At 51.1% G+C, this 27,831-nt stretch overlaps 1 protein-coding gene across 1 annotated transcript in view; it reads right to left on the reverse strand.

The window, feature by feature from the left end:
* Positions 1–27,831, reverse strand: part of Adamts2 (ADAM metallopeptidase with thrombospondin type 1 motif 2) — a 154,933-nt gene that overhangs the window by 28,012 nt on the left and 99,090 nt on the right. The window contains exons 4-5 of the mRNA XM_069993809.1: positions 16,241–16,443; positions 6,919–7,002 (exon numbers count right to left, since the gene is read on the reverse strand). Of these exons, the coding sequence (XP_069849910.1) occupies positions 6,919–7,002; positions 16,241–16,443 (287 nt within the window). The remainder of the gene's footprint in view (positions 1–6,918; positions 7,003–16,240; positions 16,444–27,831) is intronic.

Consider the following 27,831-nt stretch of genomic DNA (forward strand, 5'->3'; position numbering starts at 1 on the left):
GGCTCACCCTAGACCCTGCTATTCGGTGCCTTTTCTGAGCTGCATCTACAGTGGACTCACCCCCCGCCCCAGGGGATGCCTGCAACCATAGATAATATTGAGTTCCCAGCCACACAGTCCTAGCACAAACTTTCACTTCAGCGTATCTGCGTTAGCAGCACCGATACCCCTCTGGGTCTGATGCCACGATTCAATAAGAGAAGGCTAATGGAATACCAGCCTTGGAGGTTCAAGGCAAGCACGAAGTTAACCTAATGGGTGGGTGGTGCATACCGTATGGATACACTGCACAAAGCAGAAGATCAGATTCCCAAGTGAGAGGGTGTGGGTCGGGTGTGAGAGTTCATCATTCTACCCGAGCAACACGGAACCTAAAACCTACCAACTGCTTGTTTCTGGAATCTTCCATTTACTATTTCCAGACCGCAGCTGCCTAACTGGATAAAGGGGGATTACGGTGTTGCTTCTCTCTCACCTTGGGCTTCGGCCTCTCCTCCATCCCTGAAGGCATCTGACTCCTGCCCTGACCATTCTGCACTGGATTCTCTAGAAGTCTTTTCCCCCTTGGAATTGTGGGGGGGGGGGGGGTGAATACCTGAAATGAATCTCTTGGGCCACCAAATTCCTAAGGAATAACACCCCAGGATCTGCGAGGGGCTGACTCCACAGACCAGCAGTCCCTGGGGGAGGATCCGGATTATTCCTGAGCATATTTCCATCCCCTGGGGCTGGGTGGTGGCCACAGGGACCATCTCCCAAGGGAATGAGGGCGCTTGAGTCCTGGGACCAAACTCTTTCACTTTATGAACAGCTTCCCCCACCAACCGGAGCCCTGAGCTGAGTGGTCACAGACCCATCCCCCCTCTCCCCCCACCAGAGTGGAGTCTGCCAACACCCCTAGCTGGGTATAGTGACTAACAGGTCCTGTTTCCTTTTGGCACCTGACCTCTGGCTTTGCTGAATTGTAAACACCTTAAAGCTCACGGACCCCAAGTCTCTGTCCCAGGCGTGGGCCACCTCAATGTGCCGTACAGCCAGTTCGCTCTGTCACTCAACAACTATTTACTGAGCAAGCAAGCCTGGCCTCTGCTCTGGACACAGCACTGAAAGCGACCAGCCGTGGGATGGGTCTGTTTGCTCGACATGTATTTTTATAGGAGGAGAGGGAAGAAGGGGTGGAGAGAGGGAAGGAGGCAGGAAGATGTGTTTGCTGGGCAGTGAAGGCTGGGGTGGTCGGCAGGACTAGAGAAATTTCCAGAGAAGGGGACTGGCTCAACAGGCAGGAACTGATCTCAATAACAAGGGCCACAATCAGCTCAGGACACTCACTAGAAGCCATGCTTGGGAGTACAGGGAGATCCCACCTCAAATAAATGTTATAGCTTTCTAGGTACAGTCACCATCATCTCCCTACTTTCCTACTTTCCCACGGCGGGAAAGAGGTGGAGGTGGCGGCCCAAGTCACTCCTTCCTCTGTGGGACAGAGGCAAAGGAAGAGCAGGGCTCCCAGGGGGCCACCAGGTGGCGCTGCTGCAGCAAGAATGCAGTGACAGACTGAGGGAGGGGGTGGGGCGGAGGAGACTGGGCCTGGCCTGGATGTTCCTAGGGCCCAGCTGCAGCTCCCAGCAGTAGTTGGTCAACAGGGTCTCTCTAGGACCCAGACATAGCCCCTGGGAGCCTCACCTTAAATAAACCAATTAAAACCTGTGCAAAAATTAAAAAAAAAAAAAGTTCTGTGGCAATCAGTGCTCCCTGGACACTCCTCTTGTTTGCGCTGGAATGAGCTGAATTATTTATGTTCCTTCCTCTATCAGTCAAGGAGACAGGAACATGCCAGCCTCCAGCCCTGGTCGTCCTGGAGCGGCACTCGGCAACAGTGAAGCTGTGTCTGCCACATGTCACGTGCCCAATACACCGACCATGGCAGGTGGCTCATCTGGGCAAGTAGAGGGCCTGAGACCTGGGGACATGGGCCGAAATCTGTCACGTGTTCTGGAACAAGTTACCTCGTTGTTCTGGGCTCCCCAGATGCAAACTAAGATGCAATCAAGGTGAATCTTTCATCTATAACAGTGCAGTGTGTGTGTGTATGTGTGTGTGTGTGTGGGGGAGCCCACAGTCCACAAATGCTCCCTGTCTTCTGTGACAATGACAATAAGATAAACTAGTCTCCAGCCTGATATGCATGCCGTTAATCCCAGCACTCAGGAGGCTGAGGCAGGTAGGATCATGAGAGTTTGAGGTCAGCCTGGATTCCATAGGGAAACTCTAGCTCAAACTCACTCCTCCTCCAAAAGCGGGACTAGTCCACAGTGGGGGAGGGGAGCTGGCCCGCTTACCAGAGCTGGCCTGCACCCCCACGGTTCGTGCTCCAAGGGAGATCCATCTCAAGACACCTCAGACCAACAGGCATAAAATGGGATGACGTGCAAAGGCACTGGGGCTGGCTGAGGTGATCAGAAGGTATGTCTCCGTCTTGGCCTTGCTAATGTTGAGACACAGACAATCCTCGGTAGAGAGGGTTATGCTGCATATTGTAGGGTATTCAGCAGTTTCCCTGCCCAGAACTTGCCAGAAGCCAGTAGCATTCCCTCCCTTAGTTGTGAACAATAAAGAGCGTGTGCTTGTCAGGTAGAGATGAAAACTGTCACTACAGTTGTCCTTCCTAAATCTCAGGGGACATATATCCACACCCTCAGGTGATGTCTGAAGCACTGGGTGCTGCCAAATCCCTTGGATACCATGTGTTTCCCTGCATACCTAGGGTAAAAGTGTAATCTATCAATTAGGCCCAGAGAGAGAGAGAGAGAGAGAGAGAGAGAGAGAGAGAGAGAGAGAGAGAGAGAGAGAGAGAGAGAGAGAGAGAGAGAGAGAGAGAGAGAACTCCAATAATAAAATAGATTCATTAAAACAAAAAGCCTGCCAGACACCAGTGGCTCACACCTGTAATCCTAGCCATTCAGGAGGCTGAGATCCGAGGATCAAGGTTCAAAGCCAGCCTGGGCAGAAAAGTCTGTGAAATTCTTATCTCCAATTAACCACTAGAAAACTAGAAGTGGCTCTGTGGCTCAAGTGGTAGAGCGCTTGCCTTGAGCTAAAGGGCTGAGGGACAGCACCTAGGCCCAGAGTTCAAGACCCAAGACTGACAAAAAAAAAATCCCACGTAAGATTTATGAATCCTTTCTCCCCCTCCCCTTCTTTCCTCTCTTCCTTCCTTCTCCCCATCTGTCTTGTGAAGAGAAGAATCAGGCACCCGGTGACTCCCATCTAGCCACTCAGGAGACTGAGATCTTGGAGGATCCCAGTTTGAGGCCAGCCTAGGCAGAAAAAGTTTATGGGACTCCATCTCCAAAATAACCCAGCTGGAGGCATGGCTGGAGTGGTCAAGTGCCAGTGGAGCAAACAAGCTGAGTGAATGACAGGTCCTGAGTTCAAATCCCAGTATCCAACAAAGAGGGGATGGGGGGAGGTTAATACTACTCTTGGATGATGATGCCGCCATAGGTCTGGAATTAATACCAGTGACAGCGCGGTCGGGCTCCATGAGTCCGTGGTCTGCTGTGTTCTCTTGGCGAATGTGGCAAGAATTACCTCGAGGCCGGGTTCTTCTACCACCAACCCAGCTCAGAGAGCTCAAATCTCATGACGGGCTTCTTAGAACCCCAGGAAGAGTCACTTCTGTGCTGGGACTCTCATGGCAGGAAACACGTTTTATTTCCTGCACCGTCTCCCGGAATCCTGGGAAACTGATTCTAGAGAAAGCCACCTACTAGAAGAAGTGTCCACACCAACTGCCCTGGGCCAGGGCTGGCCACAGTGCAGTGGCCTCCTGGGTGGTCTCTGAAGGTTGCCCAAATTCCAGCAATAGTGACAAGTGGGGGGTCATGAAGACAGAGCCTGCCCCCCTCCCGTGTGTGCATTCACACCTGCCCAGGTAAGAGTCCTGTGGAAGGCCATTTGCCCTTCCCTCATGAGGGGATACAGCGGCGCCTCTGGGGAATGAGCCTCCCCCAATCAGCCGGCCTCTAGATCTAGACCTCCCAGCCTCCAGTCCATCCATCTGACAACAACTAACCAGATGGGACAACAACTAACCAGATGGAGGTATTTGTGTCAGAGAAGCCCCAATGGATGAGGACACTTTGCAGGGGGGCGGTGTGGCACCCTGAGAAGTTCAGGCCAGGAGGCTGGCCAAGAAGAACTGGGGACTGACCATCATACCTGACTCCAATCAGGTTGGGAATTGGATGTACGGAGGCCTCCAGGGGCCGCCGCTGGGTGTGTGTGTGTGTGAAGAACACTGCGGTGCTGATGTGGGGCCCTGGGGCGCTGGGCACCTCTCTTCTCTCATTTTCTAAGATTCTCCTAGTCAGAACTCTCTCAGTTCACGTGAACAAAATCCAACCAGCATTCCACCCTTTGTTTTCACCTGGCCTCGCATGACAAGACACCTTTCTGTCCCTCTCTGACCCTGAGTCTCTGCTACCCATTTGCTTTGATTTCCATCATCCTAGGGAATATTTAAAAAATGAGAACAGTCGAGTTCACTTTGGTACCTTCTCCAAAAAAAAAAAAATCAATTGAAAAGCCAGTTGCTATGCAACCCTCCAGTGTTTCCGATGCTCTGCTCCCGGGCTGGTGGCATATTGTATAAAATAAGATAATCTCTTTTCTTCTGCTTTTTTTTTTTTTTTTTTAAGAAATGGAGAAAAATGTTGTTTGAGAGAAAACTTGAGCTAACTCAGAGGCTTCTCATAAGCCAGAAGACAAATAACATGTCACTCATGTACCTGTTACCAATTTTATCCCTGCTGGAGTGTGTGGGTCCTAGGGACAGGTGAGGGATGGGAATTGGGGGGAGGGGGTGTCTATTTCTGTCACAATTAGGAATGGACAGTACAATCTGAGGAACTGGGCCACTTTCTGGCCATGTCAAGGTCACCGCCCTTCATCCCCCTTCGGGGACCCCCCCAAGTCTTTCTTCCTGGTTACACCCACCGAGAATCTGCCGCCCTTAAATTCTTTCAGACAGGTTTTCACTCCTCAATAGGAAGTCTGGGATCTCCACAGACCACCTCCTCCGTATTATTCATCTTGGCTATCCCCAGACTCCCTTCTAGAAGCTTCGGCTCTGCTTTTCCTCTCACCGGCCACGACGAGCCCATTCACTAAGGAATGCTGGACCTGTCTCCCCTGAGGTATCTGCTGGGGTGTCACTCATCTGGCCACCCTGACTCAGGGTCACACCCTACTTTCTCTTGTCTCCTCCATGATGTTGACAGTAGTATCTCATTCCTTGCTTGCACACTTGAGGAACGCAGGGTCCTCTAGGTTCAGGCCTAGGCCCAGGCAGAACAGAGAAACCAGAGCATCTGCTTAAGAACCAAGGACCTCACCCTGGTGGGCTGCTCCAGGGGTTCTAGGCTCCCCTCTCCATCTACGATATCCTCAAGGGATTCCAAAAGCCTAGGCCCTCCTAGAAGTTGAGCTATGCAATATAGAGTACAGAAATGTGAAACTTTCAGATGCAAAAGCAACTGGAGAAAGTGGGGCTTGAACTCTAGGCCTGGACACTGTTCCTCAGCTTCACAGTGCCATTTCCTGTTTTCTGGTGGTTTGCTGGAGATACAGAGTTTCACCATCTTTCCTGCCTGGGCTGGCTTTGAGCTGCGATCCTCAGATCTCAGCCTCCTGAGTAGCTAGGATTACAGGTGTGTTTTTTTTTTAATGAAATTTATGGAATTTAGTCATAAAAAAAAAGAACAGGGATTTTTTTTTTTTGGGTGCTGGTCCTGGGGCTTGAATTCAGGGCCTGGATGCTGTCCCTGAGCTTTTGTGCTCAAGGCTAGCACTCTACCACTTGAGCCACAGCTCCACTGCTGGCTTTTACATGGTTACTTGGAAAGAAGTCTTATAGATTTTTCCTACCCAAGCTGGCTTTGAACTGTGAACCTCAGATCTCAACTTCCTAAGTAGCTAGGACAACATGCAAGAGCCACCAGCACCCACTGAAGAAACTTTTTAAAAAAATTTATGGCTTGTGTGTTGTCACCGTTGCCTTTTCTAATATTTGATTGGAAATTGGTCTACAGTAGGTTAGAAATGGGGTCCAGGAGAGAGGGGTTCTTTGGACCTTGGCATTTACCTTCCACTAACTGCCCCTTTCCTGCGTCAGCTGAGCCCCAGTGTGTGAGCAGCTTCCCTCTGTCCTGTCTTCCTTTCCCACAGATACTGCTGCTCAGCCTGCAGCTCTGAACTGCACTGGCTGAATCAAGCAGAGCCCACAGCCAGGCACAGAGCCCCTGCTCCAGTGTGGATCTAAAATGACATTACCTGCAGCGGTTCCTGAGAAAAGGAAAAGAAAATGGCTCTTGGAAGGCCAGCTCCACACCCAGACTGCAAAGGACCAGCTCTTTAAGAAGCCTTCCTCTGCTAAGTATGGTAGACAGAGAGGTTGCAGAGCTTCTCTGGTAAACAATGAATCCTACACAATTGCTCTTCTCCCCCCCACCCTTGGTTGTGGGACTTGAACTCAGAGCCTGGGTGTTGTCTCTGAGCTTTTCTGCTCAACACTAGGGTTCTACTGTTTGAGCTGCAGCCCCACTTCCAGTTTTCTGGTGATTCATTGGAGATTAAGAGTCTCGCGGATTTTCTTGCCCAAGCTGGCTTTGAACCGTGATCTTCATATCTCGGCCTCCTGAGTAGCTAGGATTACAGGCGTGAGCCACCACACCCACAGACTGATGGCATCTTTATATGTGTTGAAGAACGATAAACAAGAAGTCAAGGGGAAGGGCCACAGGGCATGGAGGTGGCTCGGGTACACAGAACCACAGATGTGCAGTGAGAGGCTGAGGTGGCGCTGTGGTGTGGTGTGCAGTGTTGCCGGCAGGGCCTGGCTTTGGGAGGCTCACTCACCTTTGCATGGCTCAGCAGGATAATCCGCACCAGAACGACATTAATGTGGGCACCCAAAGACTCGTCGTGATAGATTTCATTGACCTAAAAGACAACCAGAATGATGCTTCAATTAAACCAGCTTCAATTAAACACCCTCCTGCCCATCTTGTTCCCTGGTCCATGCTTTTACAAACCTGACAGGACCCTTAGCTTCTTGCTGATCTTTCTCTTGATCATCCTCCTCTGGCCCTCACCTTTGTGGCCATCACCCCCTGTCTGAGTAGCTAGGATTATAGGCACGAACCACTACAGAAGGTCTCCATTCTGCTCCCATAGGTGTGACTCTGCCATTTGTGTCCCTTGTATCTCAGTGTTATTTTATTTTTAGGGGCTTTTAAAGAAAAATTAAACATGACTCGGAGCAGGTGTCCACTGGCTTCTCCAGATGTCCGTGAGGTCCATGGTAACAAAAAAAAATTTTTTTTAAAGTGCTCCCACCCTGCTACACCTCCACCACACAGCCTGTCCAGCACATGGGCCAGGTGAGCCCTGGGCTTGGAGCTACCCTGAGGCTTCCTTGCTTCAATTTCTCCCCACCCCCTCACTCTGTCCAAATGAGGACACGGCGAGGAAAGTGACCATCTGTAAATGCTAAAGGTGCTCCCCCCATCCCCAGGGGGGAAAACAAATTAGCTGGCAACCTTGATCTTGGAATTCCCAGTTTCAGAAATGTGTGAAGGAAACTTCTGTTACATAAGCTCCCCTGCCTGGTGGTATTCGCTGATTCCAGTCCAAGCAATTAGAACCAGGCTTGAGCCTGAGATTGGACGTTACGGTTTGGATCGCAGCCTATAGCACCATTGGGAAGGTGATGGAGCCCTCAGAAGGCGGGGCTTAGCGGGAGGAAGTTAGGTCTTTAGGGGTGGGCAGCCCTAGCCACTTCCCATCAGTAGCCATGAGGTGAGTCGCTCTGCTTTCCTCAGCATGGGAGGCCCAAAGCAACAGAGTCAGGTGGAACACGGATTGGACCCGGAAGCCAAACAAGGGGCAGGTGTTTGGTCACAGCCATGGAAGCCGTGACCCAGGGCTTAGCTTTGATCTAAGCGTTCCTGTGTGGAAAAGCTTGGCACAGCTCCCCAGACCTTCCTGCCTTGGTTGGGTCTGTCCCTCTCCGTTCCAAAACCACTGCCTCCTTCCTCTGCCTAAGACCCTCCATGGCTTCCCAGTGCCCTCTCCAAGCCAGGCCTGGCTGGCTTCTCCATCTCCCACTTTAGCTTCTCTCCAGCAGGGAGCCCTGACTTCGGACGACTCCTGACGGCCAGGCTCAGTCGCTCCGCTCTGTGGGCCTTCCTCCAAAGCCTGTAGCCTCTTCTCCTGCCATTGCGCAATGGCTCATGCCTGGAATTCCCACACTCCCTTCTCCAGGCCCCAAATTCCTTAAGTGTCTGGAGAGCACTCGAAGACAGAAAGCAGTAGTAGTGAAAATGTTTCGAAGGACAAAGGCATTTACTCCTGGTTTAGACCCTCCCTATTCCAGGGCCTTCTTCTGGCACTTGGGAGTAAAACTGTAATGCCTTTCCAGGACCTCAAGGCAAGGAAGAGCCAGCCTTGCTGCCTCTTCTAGGCTCTTCTCTGCCTAGTGGGCCTATCCCTACCTCAGGGCCTTTGCACTTGCCTTACCTCCCCTATCCCCAGCAAAATCTACCCCAGAGTAGGTGTTCATTTAGGAACTGTTGGATGAACCGATGAATGAGTGAATGGATGACTTTGGAGGGTTCTAAAGGTCAGCATGGGCCTGCCTTTCTTGGTAACACAAAGGTTTCTAGTTATGTTCTCTGTCCCATACTCCCAGCATCCCTCTGCCCTCCTGCCCTGCCCTTCCACAGGGCCTATGTGCTGGGGAGAAGCTGCCGTCCTCGGCCCAGACAGCAGGGGGAAGGGACGCGCAAGGACAACGTCCTTGAGCCTGTCTGAGAAATTGATCCTGGAATCTTTAAACCTTGGGGAAAAGGTTCAAAGCCGCAGCCCTTCTCGGTGCATGTGGGAGCGAGGCCAAGGACTCAGGCGTGGGGGGAAACACATTGTAATTCGCCTTTCGCTTATGCAAAGATGCAGCCAAGATTCTGCTGCAGAATAGACAATAAGCAAGGAGGAGGCTCAGCTTGACAATGGAAAAGTTTGCCTTGCTGCTGGCTCTGTGCCACTGGGGGGGGGGGAGAGGGGGAGAGGGGGCACGAATGCCAGTCCCCAGAGGGAGTGACCTGAGGCAGCTGGGCAGGGGGTTCCCCCTCTGCCAAAGTCAGGAAAATGGGTGCAGATGGGACCCTGGTAGGGGGGACCTGGGGTTCCATGCTGGGGGAGGCTGTGTGTGTGTGTGTGTGTGTGTGTGTGTGTGTGTGTGTGTTTGTGTGTGTGTGTGTGTGTGTGTGTGTGTGTGTAGCAGCTGGTGCGGTTCCCTGGGAGAGAATGCCCGACCTTCTAGAAAGGCTTGCTCTCTTGACTGAGCACTGGACAATGAGAGGCAACCCCAGCTAATCAGCCAAGCTAGGGAGAGAGGATCTTCCCTGAAGACTCCCCCCAAAAGAAAATGGCAGTGAGGGTCCTGAGGATGCTTGCACTGGAAACATTTGCTGAGAGTGAGAAGCTGATGAACAAACGGAAAGGAAAAGGAAAAAAGGGCTGAGGGTATGGCACAAGAGGAAAAGCACTTTGTTTAGCAAATGCAAAAGCCCAAAAAAGGGAGTGTGTGTGTGGTGGTGGTGGGGAGGGGATTTATTGAGCACCTACTATGTGCCAAGCTGTTGTGAGGTATTACGCCTGGAAAAATGAGATAGGCAGACCCTCTCTGGTTTGAAAACTTAAGAGACGGTGTCTTTGTGTGAACCCCTAGAGCTTCGAAGACACATCACTCGACTGTCACTCAACTCAGGGAGTAGCCCGAGAGGGACCCTCAGAGATGGAGAATGAGGAGGGGGTGACAGCGCAAGCGCACGTGTTTCCTGACTCGGCTGTCACATCCTCGCTGGAATCCACACGAGAGATGAGCTCCCGGGCTACCTCAAGCTGTCACGGAGCCCCGGCCTCCTGGTCCATCCTCCGGGGACTCTCCCTCTTGTTCTGACAACTGTCAGCTCCCCAGGGGACGGAATGCCAAGGACTGACAACTCCCAGGCTTGTGCGCATCAGCTGTCAGGAGCCTTCACTGAGGAGCAAGGAAGACGGCGAGAAGCCAGGGGACAGATGTCCATAAGAAGAGACAGAAGCAAAATTGGCCTGTGGCCCCCATTTCAGAATGTTCCAGCATCTCTGGTCCATGGGCCATCCATGAGCTCCACGAGGGCGCTCACAGCTCACTGCATCGGGCACCATGCTCACCAAGTCTGTACGGAGTGGCTCAGACCTGTCATCCTCGCCTCACAGGAGGCTGAGACTGGAGGATCGAGGTTAGAAGCCAGCCCAAGCTGCAGCCCAGCCAGGAAAGTCTGTGAAACTCTTATCTCCAAAAAAGAAAAAAAGAAAGAAAGAAAGAAAAGAGAAGAGAAGAGAAGAGAAGGAAAAGGTCAGGGACGGTGCTCAGTCCCTAAACACATAGTAGATGGAGAGGTCCCTGGGTATGGTTAGAGACTGCAGGGAGGAGGGGAGAGGTCAGAGAGGGTGGAGATGAGAATGTGCCTGCCCATCCCCCACCCATCCCCCACCTACTCGGGTCCCACCTGCCTGGCCTAGCCACAGGCCTCTGTCCAACCTCTCTGAGCCTGGCTGGCCACGCCCCGAAAGGGAACCTCGCTAGGCCACCAGGCAATACAGAGACATCCTGGTCTCTCTCCCTGCAGAGCGTATACAACAACCCGACCGGCATCAGTTTCTCCTTTCTGGGGATATGTGCTCTCAGTAATCCAAGGGCTTTACCCCAGCCCTCAATTTCTCCAGAGATGCGTTTCTACATTGTTAGATGCCAAGCCAACCTCATCTCCTTCCTTCCCTTCCTCAAAATCCTCAACTCCAGCCAGGTCTGACCCATGTTACTGCGAGATGCCACTGGACCTTTGCACATGCTTTCCTGCCACCCAGGACCCTTTGTGGGAGGCAGCTGCCGTAGCCCTCATCTGAAGAGCTTCCCCTGACCCAGGTACCCCAGTCACCCTTCCCTTGTGAGATCAGCAGGTGATAGAAGTGAATTATTGTCCTCACCCTGCCTCCCTCCCCCCCCCCCCCCACTGCATCCACCCTTGCCTGAACAGGACCCAGAATGGGGTTATGTGAGCCAGGGGTTCTGCGGGACAGATCACAGTTTCAGGAGGCCCCTCTAGGTAGCCAGCACCTGTCAGGCCCTTCTCTGATGTTTACAGAAACTTCTAGACATGGCATTAACCACTCCTCTCCCTGGGCACAGCAGCATGTCAGAGCAGGCAATTGCCTCTGGTCTTCTAGGCTGGAAGAAACCATGGGTCACCTACAGGCCAGACTCATCCTGAGGCTGGCTGCGCGCTCATTCACCTGGGCAGCGTGGGGTTCATTTCCATTTGTGGCCCGCATGGAGAAATAATTAGATTTCCCATGGAAATTGGATTTCCATCTTTGCTTTTCTGGCACCGGCGGGGCCTTGCTTAGACCTAACGAGACCACAAGTGGGCATGGAGCACCGCAGAACCTCTTGGGGGCGTGGCCTCTCCTGATGCCCTAGTTGGAGCCAATCCCTAGAGTCCCCATATTACCCCCCCCTTCTTCCCCCCCCACGGTGTTCACTGCCATCTGGCTCCCCTCGGCACCTGAGCTGAATGCAATGCCAGATACACACACACACACACACACACACACACACACACACACAGCACTGGCCCCCACATTTGTATCTCCTGGTGACACATGGAGGAGGGCTTGCAGGGACAAGCATGGGGAACAGACGAGAGCCAAGGGAGACCCTGGTGGCCTGATGCTGGGATACTGTCATGGGGGAGAAGGAAACTTTGCTCACAGCCCTAAGCTGTGGCCAATCCCAAATTCCCCAAGTTCCTGTGTCCAGTTTCAGAGGTGTCCTTACAAGGACACCTGACTGAGGACTGGGGGGTGGAGGGCAGCCATGACACCTCCTGCCTGGCTGGTTTGCAGTTCGTGAGAATTCTTCCTCCCCGTGACCAGCAGAAAACATTTCGTCCTGACTCTGCTGTCCCCTGCTGCTGCCGTGGTCGCCGCCACCGCCGCCACCACCACCACGTGGCCCCAACATTCTTGAAAGTTGGTGAGCAATTGAGCCCAGATGCCTCCTGATTGTTTGCAAACCCTGGCAAGACTTTGGTAAGTCAAGGCCAATTTCTGGATTAAATTAGAAAAGAAAAAGAGGGAAAATATCTTGAGTCTTGGCACCAAGAGAAATCATTCATTCAACAGGAAATCGTTCCAGAACATACTGCACAGGGGACCGTCCTCGGGCTGGGAGGAGGCAAAGGGTTGGCCTGGGCTGTGAAGAAAAGAGACCCCTGTACCCCCATGTCCTGGGCAGACCTAAGGAGCACGTCCATCCTCTCACAAGAGGTGTTGTGGGGGCTTAGGAATTCTTCCAGAACACAAACAGTTAATACAGCTGGGAGAGACTGTTTAGCGTCCCAAAAATCTCTTTTCTCACTCTGCCATTGTGTGTGTGTGTGTGTGTGTGGCAAGGGAAACTGTGCAGGTCTTTGTAGAAGTTAGGAGTGTGTGTGAGGAGGAAAAGGCCTCAGTCTAAAAATGAGGAAACTGAGTTCAGCAGAGGCGAGGTTTGCCAGGAGGATTCGAACTTGAGTGTGTTGACTGCTGGGTCTTTGTGAGATCTCAGCAACATACAGAGGCCTTAGGCTTCTCGGGGAAGAGGTTGGAAATGAGTGCTTCCGTGAAACGCTATAGAAGGCACGAAGGAAGCATGTGCCTCGGGTGCAGGTTTTACATTCCTTGAAGTCTTGGCAAAGATTTCACTTAAAAAAAATTCACAGGTAAACATACAATCATCATGTGCCATGAAAAGGATTAGCAAGACAGGCTGAATGCGTGAGAATGATCCCCAATGATGATAATGGAGCAGGTAAATTCCTGCCATCTAGTGTCATCGTACCGCCCTAATGTGGTACTATAACACATCACTCAGCTCATGCGGGCTGCTGCTGTAAACAATCCTATTTTGCTGCCAAGTGTATAAAAGTAGAGCACATGGCTGAGCATAGTAGTGTAGGCTTATAATCCCAGCTACTTTGGAGACAAGGGTAGGAGAGCCGCAAGTTGGAAGCCAGCCCAAGCAAAAATAATGTAATATTCTGTCTCAAAAAAAAAAAAAAAAGAATAAAAACAAAAGGCTAAGAGCATGGCTCAAATGGCAGAGTGCTTTGTTTGCTCCTGGCTGATGCTCTACCACTCGAGCTATGTCTCCAGTCTGGCTTATTTGCTGATTTATTAGAGATGGAGTCTTGAGGACTTTTCTGCCTGGGCTTCAACTTATGATCCTGAGATTTTTGCCTCTTTAGTGGTGAGGATTACAGATGTGAGCCACTATGCCTGCCTTTCCCCCTCACTTTTGACATTATTAAATGCAACATGTATAGGCAGAAATGCTGTGTAGATTTTTTTACAAGAAATGAAACATATATAATATTTTTTCCAAAGTATAGTATAAGGCAGGATAGAAGGTTCCAGCAAAAATATTAAAGTAAGAATCCTCCACACTACTGCAAATCCCTCATTTGTAGATGGAATACAATCAAGGTGGATTTCAGTGCTATTCGTATTTCCCAGGGTTCCCTGTCTTCTAGCTCCTTGATCTCTTGGCACTTTGGGTTTTGCAAGGCAATTCTTAAACCCACACTTTTCATTTCCAAAAGGTATCAGACTTTCAGACTCTCTGTGCAAGGGACATGTTTGACTCAGAAGACGACTTGGTCCAGATAGTCCTGGCATTTTCCTGTTCGGTTGTGAATTCAAGATTCAGAAATTTGCTTTCACGTAAGGGAGGAGGAGTGTCGTCACTGGACATGGTTGACTGGCAATAACTTTCCTGGGGCAATGCCTTCATACAAAATGGCGGCCGGAACAGACACTCAGGGTAGAGAGTCCGGTTCAATGGGGAGTCTGAATAATCAAAGCCAGGGGGACGACATACGAGAGCTTCTCTGAATGGAGTTAACTGTTATTGTAGTTTGAAGCCTGAGGCCTGGGCAGACAAATCCATGAGACTCTCATCTCAAATTTAACCAATGAAAAGTTAGAAAAGCAGAGATGTGTGGCTCACATGGTAGAATGCCAGCCTTGAGTGAAAAAAGCCAAGTGAAAGCTTGAGGTCCAAAGTTCAAGTCCCAGTACCTTCCACCCCTGCAACACATGCGCACACACACAAAAAATAAGACAAGGATCTCCCAATGCCTGTGTGATACTGTAGTCCCCAAAAGCACTCTGAGAATTAGCATCAATTTTTAGATTCCCTGTCACTTAACACCTAAGGGTTTTTATTATGATTATTTTTTTAAATCAGTGACACAAGATAAAGAAAATCAGTATTGATTACAATGTTCCCTATTCAGTAGTATGTTCCTTGCAAAACTTTTGGATCCTGGAGATGAACCTTCTTCTTAATCTCAAAACTTTAATTTTGCACTGGATTTTTAATCAGTCTGTGAGTAGTAGGTGATTAATTTTTTTTCCCCCTGAATGATCTGCTGATCTATTATTGCTTCTATTGACACCAGGTGAACAGTGTTCTGATGAAACTATGCCCAACTGGCTCTGGGTGACCTGTCACTGTCCTCCTACACTGTAGAGACTTATACAGACAAAGGGGTGGGGGGAGTTATCAAGAACGGCAACCCTGGATGAAGTGTTAGTGTCTGTATTTTTTTTTCCTTCTAAAGGCAACTGTTGGTCCTTGGTGGCTTTGTAGAATGTTGATGTTCTGCATCAAATGTCATTTCTTTAGAATTCACACAGTCTATGGAACAACATCATTATCAACAGACCCAGGGTTCACCTTCCCCAGGGGCTCTATGGCCAGGCTCTGAGTCCTGGCGCTGGCCTGGTGGCTTTCACAGCCCAATCCTGCTCTATGAGGCGAGCAGTCAGGACTGGCTCGTGACGACCACATATGCCTGCGATCTGTGGGCTGACAAGAGCCATTGGCCAAGCCTTAGAGGGCCATGTGGGCTGTGGCTTGAGGTGCCACACACTCAGGGCTGTGGTGGTGGTGAAGTTCAAGTTCACAGTGGCGAAGTTCAAGTTCAGAAGAGGGCACCATGTACCGATCTTCCTGAATGGTACCCTCCCCTCACAACTGCCACTGGCCACACTGGCAATTTACGTCTAAGCACTGATTAATTACAAATTCCCCACCCAGATGGTTACCGTAATAAATAAACAAGCACTGCAGGGCTGTGAAGAAATCAGAGCCCCCGGGCCTTGTTGGTGGGAATGGAAGATGCAAAACTGGATGGTGGTTTCTCTAGTGAAAGAGGATGAACATACCACACTTGTAGATGTGAAGGACCAGCATTATTTCCCCACTGGGTAGGAAGGTAGTAGAGGCTTCAGGAAAGAATTGAAGGCTGACAAAGACTTTTACATCTAACCTGTCTTGGAGACTCAGAGCACAGGCCCCACATGGCCACATACTGCGAACTCCGATGATGGAGCTCTCGATGGTTTTATTAATATTGTTATTATTACATTAAAATTAATATGAGGCTAATTTTCCACATTAAGGGCAGATGAAGAACATTCCTCAAAATAAAATGCTCTCTGCACATGCAAAGGGCTTCTTCAGTCTCACTGTGAAGGTTGGATTTGGGGGTGGCAATGACTCCTCCCAGACTAGGGGAGGATGGTGAAGTTGGTGGCAGTCGCTCTTCGGTGCTCAGCCCTCACATCCTCTCTTTTGTCCCCAATGTGTCTTTTCATAGCGCCTAAGGGCTCAGCACCAGGTCCAGCAAAGCAGAACTGCCCAGCGGGTCCACAGCCCATCTCTCTCTCCTGTCCACCTGCCTGTCTCCACATGGACCTGGGCCATTTGATTAGCCTTAGTCTATTTCAGAACTTACCAACTGCCTGGATTTCCAGTCTACCTGCAGCCCACAAACCACACCCCTTCCTCACAATGCTCCGCCCAGGGCCACATCTTGGCCTTCTCTCCCACCAGTATTCTCCCCTCAGGGCGCCTCCAAGTTGCTGGCCACAGGAAGTGTTGAAGAATCTCACCCACCAGTTCTTCTCATTCTTGCTCCAGCCCTGGTCCTTGGCCCTTGCAGACCTGCCCAGGCCCCAATGTTCCATCTACACCCACCCCTTCCCTTGTCACCCAATCCATCTCCAAGCCCCAGCCAGCTCTACTTACGATGTTCATTAGTGTCAGTAGGTACTTCTGCACGTGCTCCTTCCCGTGGAACTGGACAACAGAATCATCCACGCCCAGCAGGACCTCGATGTTGTAGTCGTCATCTGTCACATGCCTGCGTGTTCTCCGCCTAGAGCTATTGATGCGGTCCTCCAGGACACCCAGGGCTCGGCTCAGGCTGTCCAGGTTTCCCCAGGAGGCTCCTAGAAGCAGAGGACACTAGCCTAGCACCTCCTCGAAGACCACAGCACAACGAAATTGCAGGATGCAACTCAGCCCTGGCCAGGCCAACCATCACCTCATTGAAACCCAGAGTGGCAGTATTGACAAAGACAGGCCACTTGGAATCGGCAGCCCCTAAACCACTTCCTCCATGGCATCAAGGCCAGCCCCTTCCTCAGCACCAGGCTCAACTCCAGCCACAACCCTGGCAGTGGTGGCCTGAGGTTGAGACTCAGCCCAGCACCAGGATGGCCATTAGGGAGCCCAGGGCTGGTGCATGGCAACAGGTGTGCCAGGAATAGAGGTGGTACAGGAGAAGAGAGTGGGCCTCTGCTTAGCACTCCCAATGGGCTATCTGTTGTCAGCCTGTTACAACTGGGGAAGCTGAGATTCAGCCCATTGAGTCTCTGGCCTGGATCCTCTTTGAACTTTCTGCTCAGTCTTTCACTTGAGTTCAGGAGCTCCAATGCCTGCTTCTTATCCACTTTGGTGGACTGAGTCTGCCCCAGTGCTGACTTAGTACTTCAGGGACCAACATGCGCCCATTTTGTGACAGCTCCTAACAGGCTGATGTGGGCAGACATTGCCCTCCAGCTATAAACTGGCCATGAAGGAGAATGGAGCCTAAGCAGGCTCAGCAGAAGGGTCCAGGATGGGCCTGGATGCCCATCAGGACCAGGGCCCCAGAATGCTGTCCCTGCTACCTCCATAGTGTTTCTATTCCATCAGTTCCATCAACTTCTCACTGAGTGCAGAGCTCAACATGGGCCAGAGCTCCAGCGCCCAGCCCTCCCCGGCCAGCACCGCCTGAGATGACAGCAGACTCACCAAGTGACCATCAGCCCCGATGAAGCTCCACATCACCCTCTACCTGCCAAATCCAACACCAGAACCTTGGAAGCCCTGCTCACCCCTACCCTGCTGCCACGATCTCTATCAGAGCCAGGCCAGGCCACAGGTCATGTTGTCCAGTGGCATCTTCTTGATGATCCTAGACACTCTCGCCCTGAGAAAGCATTGGGAAGGCTGAGCCAAGCCACTGAAGGGAATGGAGATACCTGGTTCCATGTCCTGTGTTACACACCAGCCACTAGCATGCCTCCTCACCCATTCAGATAACAGATATCCTCGGTAGGAATATTGGTCCCCATTTTACAGATGTGGAGACTGATGGAACCCCAGTGTGGCTGATTCTTAGCCACAAACAAACGCCTCACATCCTTCTGACTGTCTCAGACAAGACAAACTAACTATCATGTTAGAGATTCAAGCCTGAAGCTTGGCTGTGGGCAAGACCAAGAAGTTGGGGGGGGAGTGATGGTGAGGAACAGAGATGAGTGATGAGCTGGTGCAGAGAAGCTGCCTCAGTACTTATACCTCCTGGGGTCTGCAGGACCTGGGCCCATTCTGTACATGTGAGTATACATGCCCTCATACACTTGTACACACATGTGCATCCAATGTGCATGTGCACGTGTATATGTGCAATGCACCATATTTGCATATGCATACATGAATGCCTGCATGCAATGTATCTGCACACTTGCATACATGTGCATGCAGTGTTCCCACAGTTGCACACACATGTGCATGCAATGGACTTGTACACTTGCATACACATGGCAGCAACTACCAGGGCTATCCCAGAGACAGGGACAGGGACATCATCCATGCAGAGCTGAGGCTCTGCTGAGCTGCCTGGAGATGATTCAGGGCCATCCCTGCTGCTCCCAGAGGAGATGCTGGGGACTTAAACCTGACAGAGGGGTTGAGGAATTGCTACTCTATTTTTATACATTTATTTCTTTGCATTTTCAACGAGCAGGGACAGCTCACCTTCAGAACCACCTTGAGAAGCAGAAAGATGGTAATTTCCATAGAAAAGTCTTCCCCTGGGGAGAGGCTGGACATGACCTCTGCCTCTATTAAGCTAAGGGTCTCCCCACCCCCACCCCGCCAGGACAAAACCAGACCACCAAGGCTCTCTTTAGAGTCATGCAGCATTTTAAGATACTTTTTGCGGGTGATAATATTTGAAGCATAGGCGAGTTAACATTAAAAGCTATCTAGAATATCCACGTTCTCCTGAGGAATTGGTGAGGATAGCCCTCAGGTAAGCCAGGGCTATGAACTGAGACCACACTTACAGATAGGGCACATGAGGCCTGGGTTGCCAGGCTACCCCCTCTGGTCCCCTCCAAAGGCCTTGGAGCAGTGATCTCTCCAGACATCCCCTGCAAGGGATGTGGGGACCACTTTGAGGCCAGACCTGGGCTGCTTGTCATGTCTCAAAGCACTTCTGCCAAGCAAGCATGGTTTTCAGCTGAACTGAATCCAAAGAGCTTCCTAAAGATCCTTTAGAAATACCCATTTCAGCTGGGTGTCCGTGGCTCATGCCTATAATCCTAGCTACTCAGAAGGCTGAGATCTGAGGACTGCCGTTTGAAGTCAGCCCAGGCACATAAGTCCATGAGACTCTTATTTCCAATTAACCACCAGGAATGGTGCTGTGGCTCAAGTGATAGAATGCTAGCCTTGAGCAAAAAAACTCACAGACAGTGCTCAGGCCCGAGTTCAAAGCCCCGTGTCCAACAAAAAGAAATTGTTGGCAACAAATTCTCAGCATGATTATTTGAGGGGGGGGGGGTGATGTCTTGGACATTATGATCTAGAACATTCCTGCAACCCTAAAGCCTAGCTACTGTAGAGAAGCCCCAAATCTCAGGGGTAAAGCAGGAGGTAAAGACAGAAAGATAGGGTCCCTGTTAGCTGGCAGGTGACAGCCCCTGCAGTTGTGTCCATGGATGCTTAGGCTTGCTTAGGACACGGGGAGCAGGACTGGAACCACATGAACCCTCCATGCCAACAGCATCTGGCAGGCCAGCCATGGGTACCATCATCAGCCATGGCTACCATCTTGGTTTTCATCACCATAAGCTTGACTCTGAAGCCCAGGCCTATCTCTCAGGGGATTACTGCTGCAAGGAGGGCTGGCCAAGCTGCCAGCTCCTGTGTGGTTCTTAGTGATCTCCTTGACATTGCCCTTAGCCTTTGGGGCCGTTCACTGCACTTGGCTTCTGGCCTGGCTTCTACTAGTTCCTTCCTAGCCAAGAGCAGCCATTCTGCCCTCTTCTGCAGGCTCTCATAAGGTTACAGCCTAGTCCTGTAAGCCACAATGATCCAAAGCTTGCCCCATCCATCCTTCATCCCTGCGCCAGGCTGGGTACTGAACTGTAGATGTAGTTTGCCATTCTCCTGTAGAAGCAGGAGCCATGCTGCTCCTCAGCCCCCTTCCTGCATGTGCAGCCTCCCCAACAAGAAGCCAAGTGGACAGAGAAAACCAGGACCCCAGCAATGACAACTTGGCAGGCTTAGGTTCCCTGCAAGGGAAGGCATCGGTTATAAGAACCCCCACTTTTTTGTGCTGGTCCTGAAGCTTGAACTCAGGGCCTTCGTGTTGTTCGTGAGCTTCTTTTGCTCAAGGCGAATGCTCTACCATTTGAGCCACAGCTCCATTTCCAGCTTTTTAAAGTAGCTTATTGGAAATCAGAGTCTCATCGGCTTTCTTTCCCTGGCCTCCTTAGTAGTTAGGATTACAGGCATGAGCCACCAGTGCCCAGCCAGGACTCATCTTTTAAATGAGTAATTGAAGAGGTGTTTTGTCCAGGTATTCCCTGTGCCTGGGGCCCCTTCCAGATGGCAGCTGGAACTCTCTTTTCTCATGTCTGAGTGAAGGATGACAGAGCAGGAACTGTTTCCAAGAGCCATCTCCAGTTTGAGAGTCTTCAGCATGGAAAGGAAAGACTAACAAAGTCCACAACAGATTGGGCAGAGGACGAGATAGAAAAAGACGAATTCCTGCCTGGGAAACACAACCAATCGCCATCTGGGAGAATGGCTGGATCACAGTGGCCAAGTTCAACTGTGGGCCCACAAAACCCAGGCTGCTGCCTGTCCTCCTGAGCTAAGGGGCTGAGGCATCCTGGGAATGACCCTACGGCCTCCAGGTCCCTGAAACAACTGCATGTGTCACAGGTGACAAAGCTCTGTCACTTCCAATAGCCAGTCTATACTTAGAGTGAGGACAAGGCTCCTTGCCTTCATCCTTACCCCCATTTGAGGGGTGGCGTAGTAGGAAAAACAACAAAAGCAAAAAGGGCTGGAGGCATGAGTGGAGGGACAAAGTGGTAGAAAGCAAGCAGAAAGCCCCGAGATCAAACCCAATCCTGCCAAAAAATAGAAGGGTATGTGTATGGGGGGGGGGGGGGATGGGGAGGGTTATTCATGAAATAATTCAAGAAAATGGCTGTAACTAGAAGGTGTCATTCCTAGAATGAAGGAGTTCTGTTAGTACCCAGCGCAGTAGAGGAAAACAGATCTGCATTGTGAGATTTCAGGGCACGGGAGAATCTACAAACGTCTATAGGAGACAAAAAGAGATCACAGAGGACTCAAGTCAGAATGGCTTCAACTTTGTCAAAGTAACATCAGAAGCAGGAACGCAAGGGAGCAAGGCCTTCAAAATTCTGAAGGCTGTGATTCTACGTCCAAATTCTTAATCAAGTAGTAAAGTGGAACAAAGACATTTTATACCTATGAGTTGCCAGAACATGTACCTGTCAAGCACCTGTTCTAAAAAAGCTACTGAAGGATGTGCTCCAGCAAACAAAACGAGGTGACCCGGAAAGAGTCGGCTATGAGGCACAACACAGCAAACAAGTGATCCAATACAGAAGAAATGACAACATAATCCCCCGGAAGAAGGATTAAAATGTGATCCACAGGGGACGGTTCTATTCCAGATGTGAAAGGCAAGTGAGCCACACTGTAGCAGTGCAACCCAAGAGGCTCAAACATCACCAACACCGCCCCCCCTTCCAGGGGCCTATGTTGTTTAGCTGAAGAAGAGAATAGCCAGGAGAGCTTGACTTGACCATGTGCTGCTGTGGCTTGCTCCTCTCCTGCTCTGCTCAGCACACACATGTGACTTGCAGGATGATACCAGAGCTGGGGAAGACCACAGCACACTTAGAAGCAGAGGACAGGGCCAGACCCTTTTCTCTGACCATATTTGAGCTTTCAAGGATCCAATCCACACCTCAGCCATGCCAGGTCTACAACTGTGGAGAGCCTTGGATTTCCCAAGACTCTGGGGACAGCTCACAATTTCTCCAGAAGCGCCTTTGTTATCTCCCAGAAGAGCATTTGTTACTCAACCCATGACCTGGAGACTCATCCACTCAACCTGTCTTCTGCTTCAATGCTAATTACCTCGGATACTCATTGAGAGGTACATTGTGAATAATTGGCCAGATGTCAAGATAGTAAGTAAAATCAGTAAATGATAGGAAATGGTAGAAGTCCAGTATACCTTCTGACAGGCTGGACATTGCTTAACCCATTATGGTCCATATCCTAAAAATACAGAGTATCTCTGGTCTATCGCAGCCTCTCTTTCTATTCCTTCCTCCTTTCCCCTTTTCCTTTTCTCCAACATTTCCTCTGTGTGTGTGTGTGTGCGTGTGTGTGTGTGTGTGTGTGTGTGTGTGTGTGTGTGTGTGTGTGTGTGTGTGTGTGTGTGTGTGTGTGTGTGTGTGTGTAGGGGGAGGGGGTCAGGACAAGCACCCGGGAAGTGATGGGTCACCTGGTGGCAAAAGCCCAGTGGCTCAATGAGGGCAAGTGGGTGCCAAGCAGGCCAGGAAGATCTGGGGGCACCATCCAGTGCCCTTCACCCCTCTGCCCTGGTGGAGCATCTTCTGCGGAGTATCCCAGAGTAAGAGGCAGGGGACGTTTCCCCCAAGGAAGCTCTAGGCAGTGAAGTGAGCTTGGGGCTTGAGGGTCTGAGGGGCAGCCCCATTCCTTGGTAAACGACAGAACTGAGCTGCAGGGCGGCTGCTACTGCTCCTCCATTCCACCTCGAGTCATAAAAATCACCCTGGATGAGCCTTCTGTGGCAGTTGCAAGAAATTAATTCAGAATCAGTAATAAAGTTCTAAAGGCTGGGATGAAATAATCATAATGAGCTCCTTTTAATAAAACTCACCAGTGGGACTCTGGGCTGATGGTCCCCACGGGAGACTGCTTCCAGTACCTCCAAAGAGCCTGCCTGCTGCCAGACAGGCCTCTAGCCTGTCTTGTCCTGATTATGCACCTACGTAAACATATTTTATCTTAATGAGCCTCTCTAGGTGAATCTGCAGTCACATAGCGATAGTATCTTGAGAGTTTACAACGGAAGGGGTGACCTTCCTTCAGAAGACCTCCCCTGGATTGGCAGGCCAGCGTGTGCTCCGTGAAGCTGCAGGGGATGCTGGGTAGGCCCCAGGGATACCACACTTCTAACCTCTAGGGAGTGTTCTGTGGGTGTCCCCACCACACCTGTCTCTTCTCTTGCCCATGAGTAATAATCAGGTCACAGCGAATACATCTCGACCTAAACTTCTTGGTGCCTATGCAGTTCCCTTAGCTTTCTGTCTCATGCAACTGCAGCAATCCTAGCAAGGCTCCTACACGGACATGATCACATGTATTGGCTTCAGCTAGACAGCACAGTTTGGTTTTTGCCAGAGCTTCTGGAGTGTCCAGAGGCATCAGACCTGCCACTCTTTCTGCCTGAGCTGACACAGCCCACTTTGTAGAGGGGCCGCCATGTGGAGAGAAGAAAGAGGCAGCTGTGGCCTTAAAGTCCAGGGACAAGGGTCAGGTTCAATCCCCTGATCCATGTCCTCGGGATGGAATGCTACAGTGTCCCAGTGGAAGGGTGAAAGCCATTGGGATTGTGTCCCAGCAGGCTGGGCTGTGATGGATGTCAGGACTTCTGGGAGCTTCTCCAGCTTCTCCCTGCAGCACGGCTCGGGGACCTGCTGTCACCTGGTGGTTCCAAACCTCCCACCTCATTCTGCCACCACCAGCAGCGAAACTGCCAAAGCTCCTTCACGCTCTCCTACGTTCCCTGTGCCACTTTCCAGCACCTTCTACAGCCCACCCACCCTCATCCTTGAAGACTTCTGGAGCAACTGGTTACTGGGACCTCCAGGGACTTGGGGAGGCTGCCAGCAGAGAATCGAGGAGGCTGTGCCCTGGATGAGTAGGTGCTGAAGCCAAAGAGGGTCCTGGGGACCGCATCAAGCTCCAGGGCACCACCAAACTTCCTGTGTGCTGGGCAGCAGGCCCAGGGTGGGGAGAACTGGCCCTGAGTTCTTGCACAGCGGCTCCCCAACACACAGCGGCCAGATGGTGGGAGCCAATGGAGAGACTTAACAGATCGTTTAATGAAAATATTTACTGTGAACTTCAGAACAAAACATAGACACCCACAGGTCCCAACAGAAGGGAGGATTCCCTGGGATTTCGTTTCGAATGTGGGGGAAGATTGCGACTGGTAAGTGGGGTGCTGGTGGCCAACGATGCAAAGCCCCACATGGCCAGAGCTTCAGCCTGTGCACAGCTTATAAAAGCACCTCATAAGGGGAAGTGGGTCTCTGTTACTAGCCCAGTGAACAGAGGCCCTGATTTGGACATCTGCAAGCTTCCTGGACATCGGGGATCTCACCCTCTGAATGTCCCCCACCCTCCTCCATCTGCTCCCCACTGGGGGGCTGGTGCCTGCATGCACACATGGGTCTGTCTCCTTCTTCCCCACAAGGATGTCTCCTTCTCCAAGAGTCTCTAAAACCTCCTAACCCATGCCTTCAACAGGAATCGATGGTGCCCTGTTTAATCTCTGGATCCCCCAAACCTGCCAACCTCAACTTCCCTTCTTACTCATTAAGGTGTTAGTCGAGTAGAACATGTGAAGGCACCGTAGGGTGGGGTACTAACTCATGCAGGAGGTCTCCGGTACTCCCTAGTCCTGAGTGAATGGGTTGTCTTCTGCCAGGCACACTGAGGTGCTGAGCACACAGCTCCTCTTGGCTAGTGCTGGGCATTCTGTGATGCTTCAGAAGGGCCACGTGTACCCCCAAGATACCTGCCTATGAGGAAGTATTCTCTAGATACTTAAGAGCAGCATGACAGTTAAACGTTCCCATTGTTGATGTCAATGAAGATGACTTTAGCAATGCTGATGTGGTCGGTGGTTTTTTTCTCCTCCAATGCTCAGTTGAGACTGAACTCTCATTCTAAGATTGTATATTAAGAGGTAGAGGCTTCAAGAGATGAATAGGGATCTGTCCTCATGGATGCAGCCATTCATCTACATCCAACTCATGGGTTGATGGGTGAGTGAGTGACCTTGGAAGCAGGTTGCTATAGAAACCAATTTGGTTAGGTCTTTCACCACAAGTTGCCCTGAATCACAGGACTCTATGACAAGAAGGTCATCACTAGATGTGGCCCCTTGACCTTGGACTAGAACTGTTTGCTCAAAAACACCTCTTTGCTTTCTAACTTACCCAGCCTGTAGTATTCTGTTATTAGTAACAGAAAATGGACTAAGTGGGAGGTTGAGGTGGGGAGAAGGCTTTTGCAAAAATTCCCTCCCTGTTAAGCTGGTAAAAAAAAAAAAAACCAAAACGAGCCCAGGCAGGTGAAATAGCAGTCAGGTAGGTAAGGGGCACACACTTGTCTGGCTTCAGCATTCAACTTCGTTCAGTGCATCCCAGAATCCTGATGATGACCTCAGAAGCAGTTGCACTGGGGCCGAGCAGACGGGAAGCTGCTAAAGGCACCAGGGCACCTGGTCATGCTGGGAACTGGTCCCAGAGCTACTTCCATCATGACCTGGTGGCAATAAACACCCACAGAGAGCCACCGTAAAAATAAGTGAGGGATCTGGGAACTGGAGCTTTGACAGGCACTGGGAGAGGCAGGAAAATGCTTCTGCTTCAGCATTGAGCAAACTTGGCCACCCATTGCCCTCACAGACCATTCAGTTCTCCTCCCTCCCTCCCCAGGTCTGGATTCACGGGAACTGTCAGATACTCCGAGCTGAAGTGTAGATTGGACAGTAGGATCACTCCTCCTGTTTTCAAGGTCCCTGGGGAGTATGGCTTCTTGACTGATCGTCCAGGAGACACATGGGATTTGCCCATTTCCCAGTGCTTCCTGGGATGGGGAAGGTGGACACCTGGCAGGGTGAGCAGCGTCTTGGATCTGCAGAGAGGAATGTCGTGTGGAGGCCACCTGGGCTGTCCCCTCTTCTGGTTCTCTACTCATAGCTTGCTTGGCCTAGGACGCAGAACACTTCTGCTCTCTCCCAGCAAGTGTTGGGAACCACCCCTTTGTCCCTCCTTTTTTTCTGGCTGGCTGACCCCCAAACCACCTGCCTTTTTCATGCTGTACCTGGCCCCTACTTGGAACACAGCCAGGTCTGGCCTTCCTGCCTGCTGCTTGGCTTCTCTCCTGTCCTCCATGGGCAGTCTGGCTGTGAGCATCTTCCTTTGAGCCTGCCTCTCCCGTGGGTGAATCCCAGGGTATGCTCTGCAGATCTGCCACAGACATCCCAAGGCAGATGTAGCTCTGAGCCCTTGTTCCCAACGTAAAGATGCTGAATTTACCTCCTGTTTGTCTTCTCATGGAAACTTGGTGCCTGCAAGGCCGGAGGTAGGAGTGATTAACCCAGATTGACCACTACGTGCCCCTCTCCTTAGGATGCATCTTGCCAGAGAAAGGCCCCTGGCTGCAGGGGAAGAGAGCAGGGCAGGGGTTCCCTGCTCCCCCAAAGCCCTGGAGGCATTGCTGTGCTCCCCATGTGGCACCAAGCCGGCTGTCAGACCATAGTGTTGACGGGGCTTAATTTGATCAGCCCCATTTAGAGGAGATCAGAAGGCAGAGCAAGTGCTGAGTCCTGGGAATTTAATCTGCGGGCCAGCCTCCCAGGGCTTTTCCTAACAAACAAGATGTAAGGAGGGTGAGGGGACACGCTTTAAGCTCAAATCCTGGGGCTACCCAGAGAACTGGGGGAGGGAGGGGAAGTAGGCAGAGATAAGGTCTCCCATCCTGCAGAGGATGGATGGTACAGGACCATTTCAACAGGCCGTAGCGACTCAGGACTTCACAGGGGCTTCGAGGACAAGCCTAGGAATCTACTAGGGGTCCTTCTCATGGTTAAATGCTGATGTGATCCTGCCAGGCAGCTTTTGGCAATGGATCAGCATCTTACTAGGTACCAGCTTGGCAATGAGCTTATGGCATGGGATGAGGTGACAGTGTCTGAGGAAGATGCCTGCTCTAACTCCAACCAAGGGACCGACAAAGTGCCAAGACCCTTGCCCCCCCATTAGCCATCTTCTTCCACCTCTGAAGCTAGACCAAGCTTCTCTCTTACCTGGCCCCTCATCTTGACTACCACGTTCTGTCTAGTAAACCCTGCTCTTCTTTTAGGTCCGGCTTGGCCTCTGGCTGAGACAGTCCCTGCCTGACACCCCACCTACTGGCCCTCCATCAGGTCACAGAGGGACACATTCCTTCTCTGCTCCTCCAAACTTAAAAGTCCGCTCATTCATTTGTCCCTTCATTTACTCCTCAAGCATTTCCATCGCCAGGATCTGTGTACTGTCACCTCCCAACATGAGCCTGAGGGCCTTTGTCACCATCACCGATCATCTGTCATACACACACACACACACACACACACACACACACACACACACACACACACACACACGCTCATATTCACACCCATGCATGCACTCTAAATTCCTCCTCACACAATTCTCACATGCACATATCCAGACATGCACACACATGTGCTACCACATGCACACACTTGCTCACATGCCAGCACATTCACAGGCATGCTTACATTCAACTCATATGCTTACGTGTTCACACACATACATGCACACAAGCAAGAACGCCCCTCCTAGCTCACCCTCACCCTACAGTGAAACCTCTTGGAAGATGGAGGCAAACTCGGCTTCCCTTCCAGGTCCCCAAGCAACTCCATGGAGCTTTGCAAAAACATAAATGACCTGGGCTAATTCCACCTGTTAATGCAAGGAAAACTATAGCTATCCCACTCCTTCTGAGCTAGCTGGGCTGGGGAGATGTGGGAAGGCTGCAGGTGGTTGCAGCTTTATAGGTGCAGGTGCAAGCTATAGCATATTGAAAGGAGGTATGGCTGCTTCTGTCATGGATGATGCTGGCAGGACAGGTAGACATTGAACATGTGCATGAAGGCCATGCAGAGTGGGCCTTTTGAAGATCACTGCCCTTTCCTCCCTCAGTGTGAACCGTTGCTATGGCTCCCAGTGCATCCACAACCCATAGGCACCACTCAGACAACATGCTTTTGGCCATGGGCCTCAGGCCAAATGCAACCCTTAAGTCAGCCCCCACAAACCTCAGGGTCCCCCATTATGCTATGCAAGGACTCAGGTAGCTCTCAGGGCCAGGACAGTATATTTCACAATGTCCCTCTCTCCCAG

This window comes from Dipodomys merriami, unplaced genomic scaffold (genome assembly GCF_024711535.1).
Source record: "Dipodomys merriami isolate MVZ:Mamm:240054 unplaced genomic scaffold, mDipMer1.0.p SCAF_44, whole genome shotgun sequence".
In the NCBI taxonomy this organism is placed as follows: Eukaryota; Metazoa; Chordata; class Mammalia; order Rodentia; family Heteromyidae; genus Dipodomys; species Dipodomys merriami.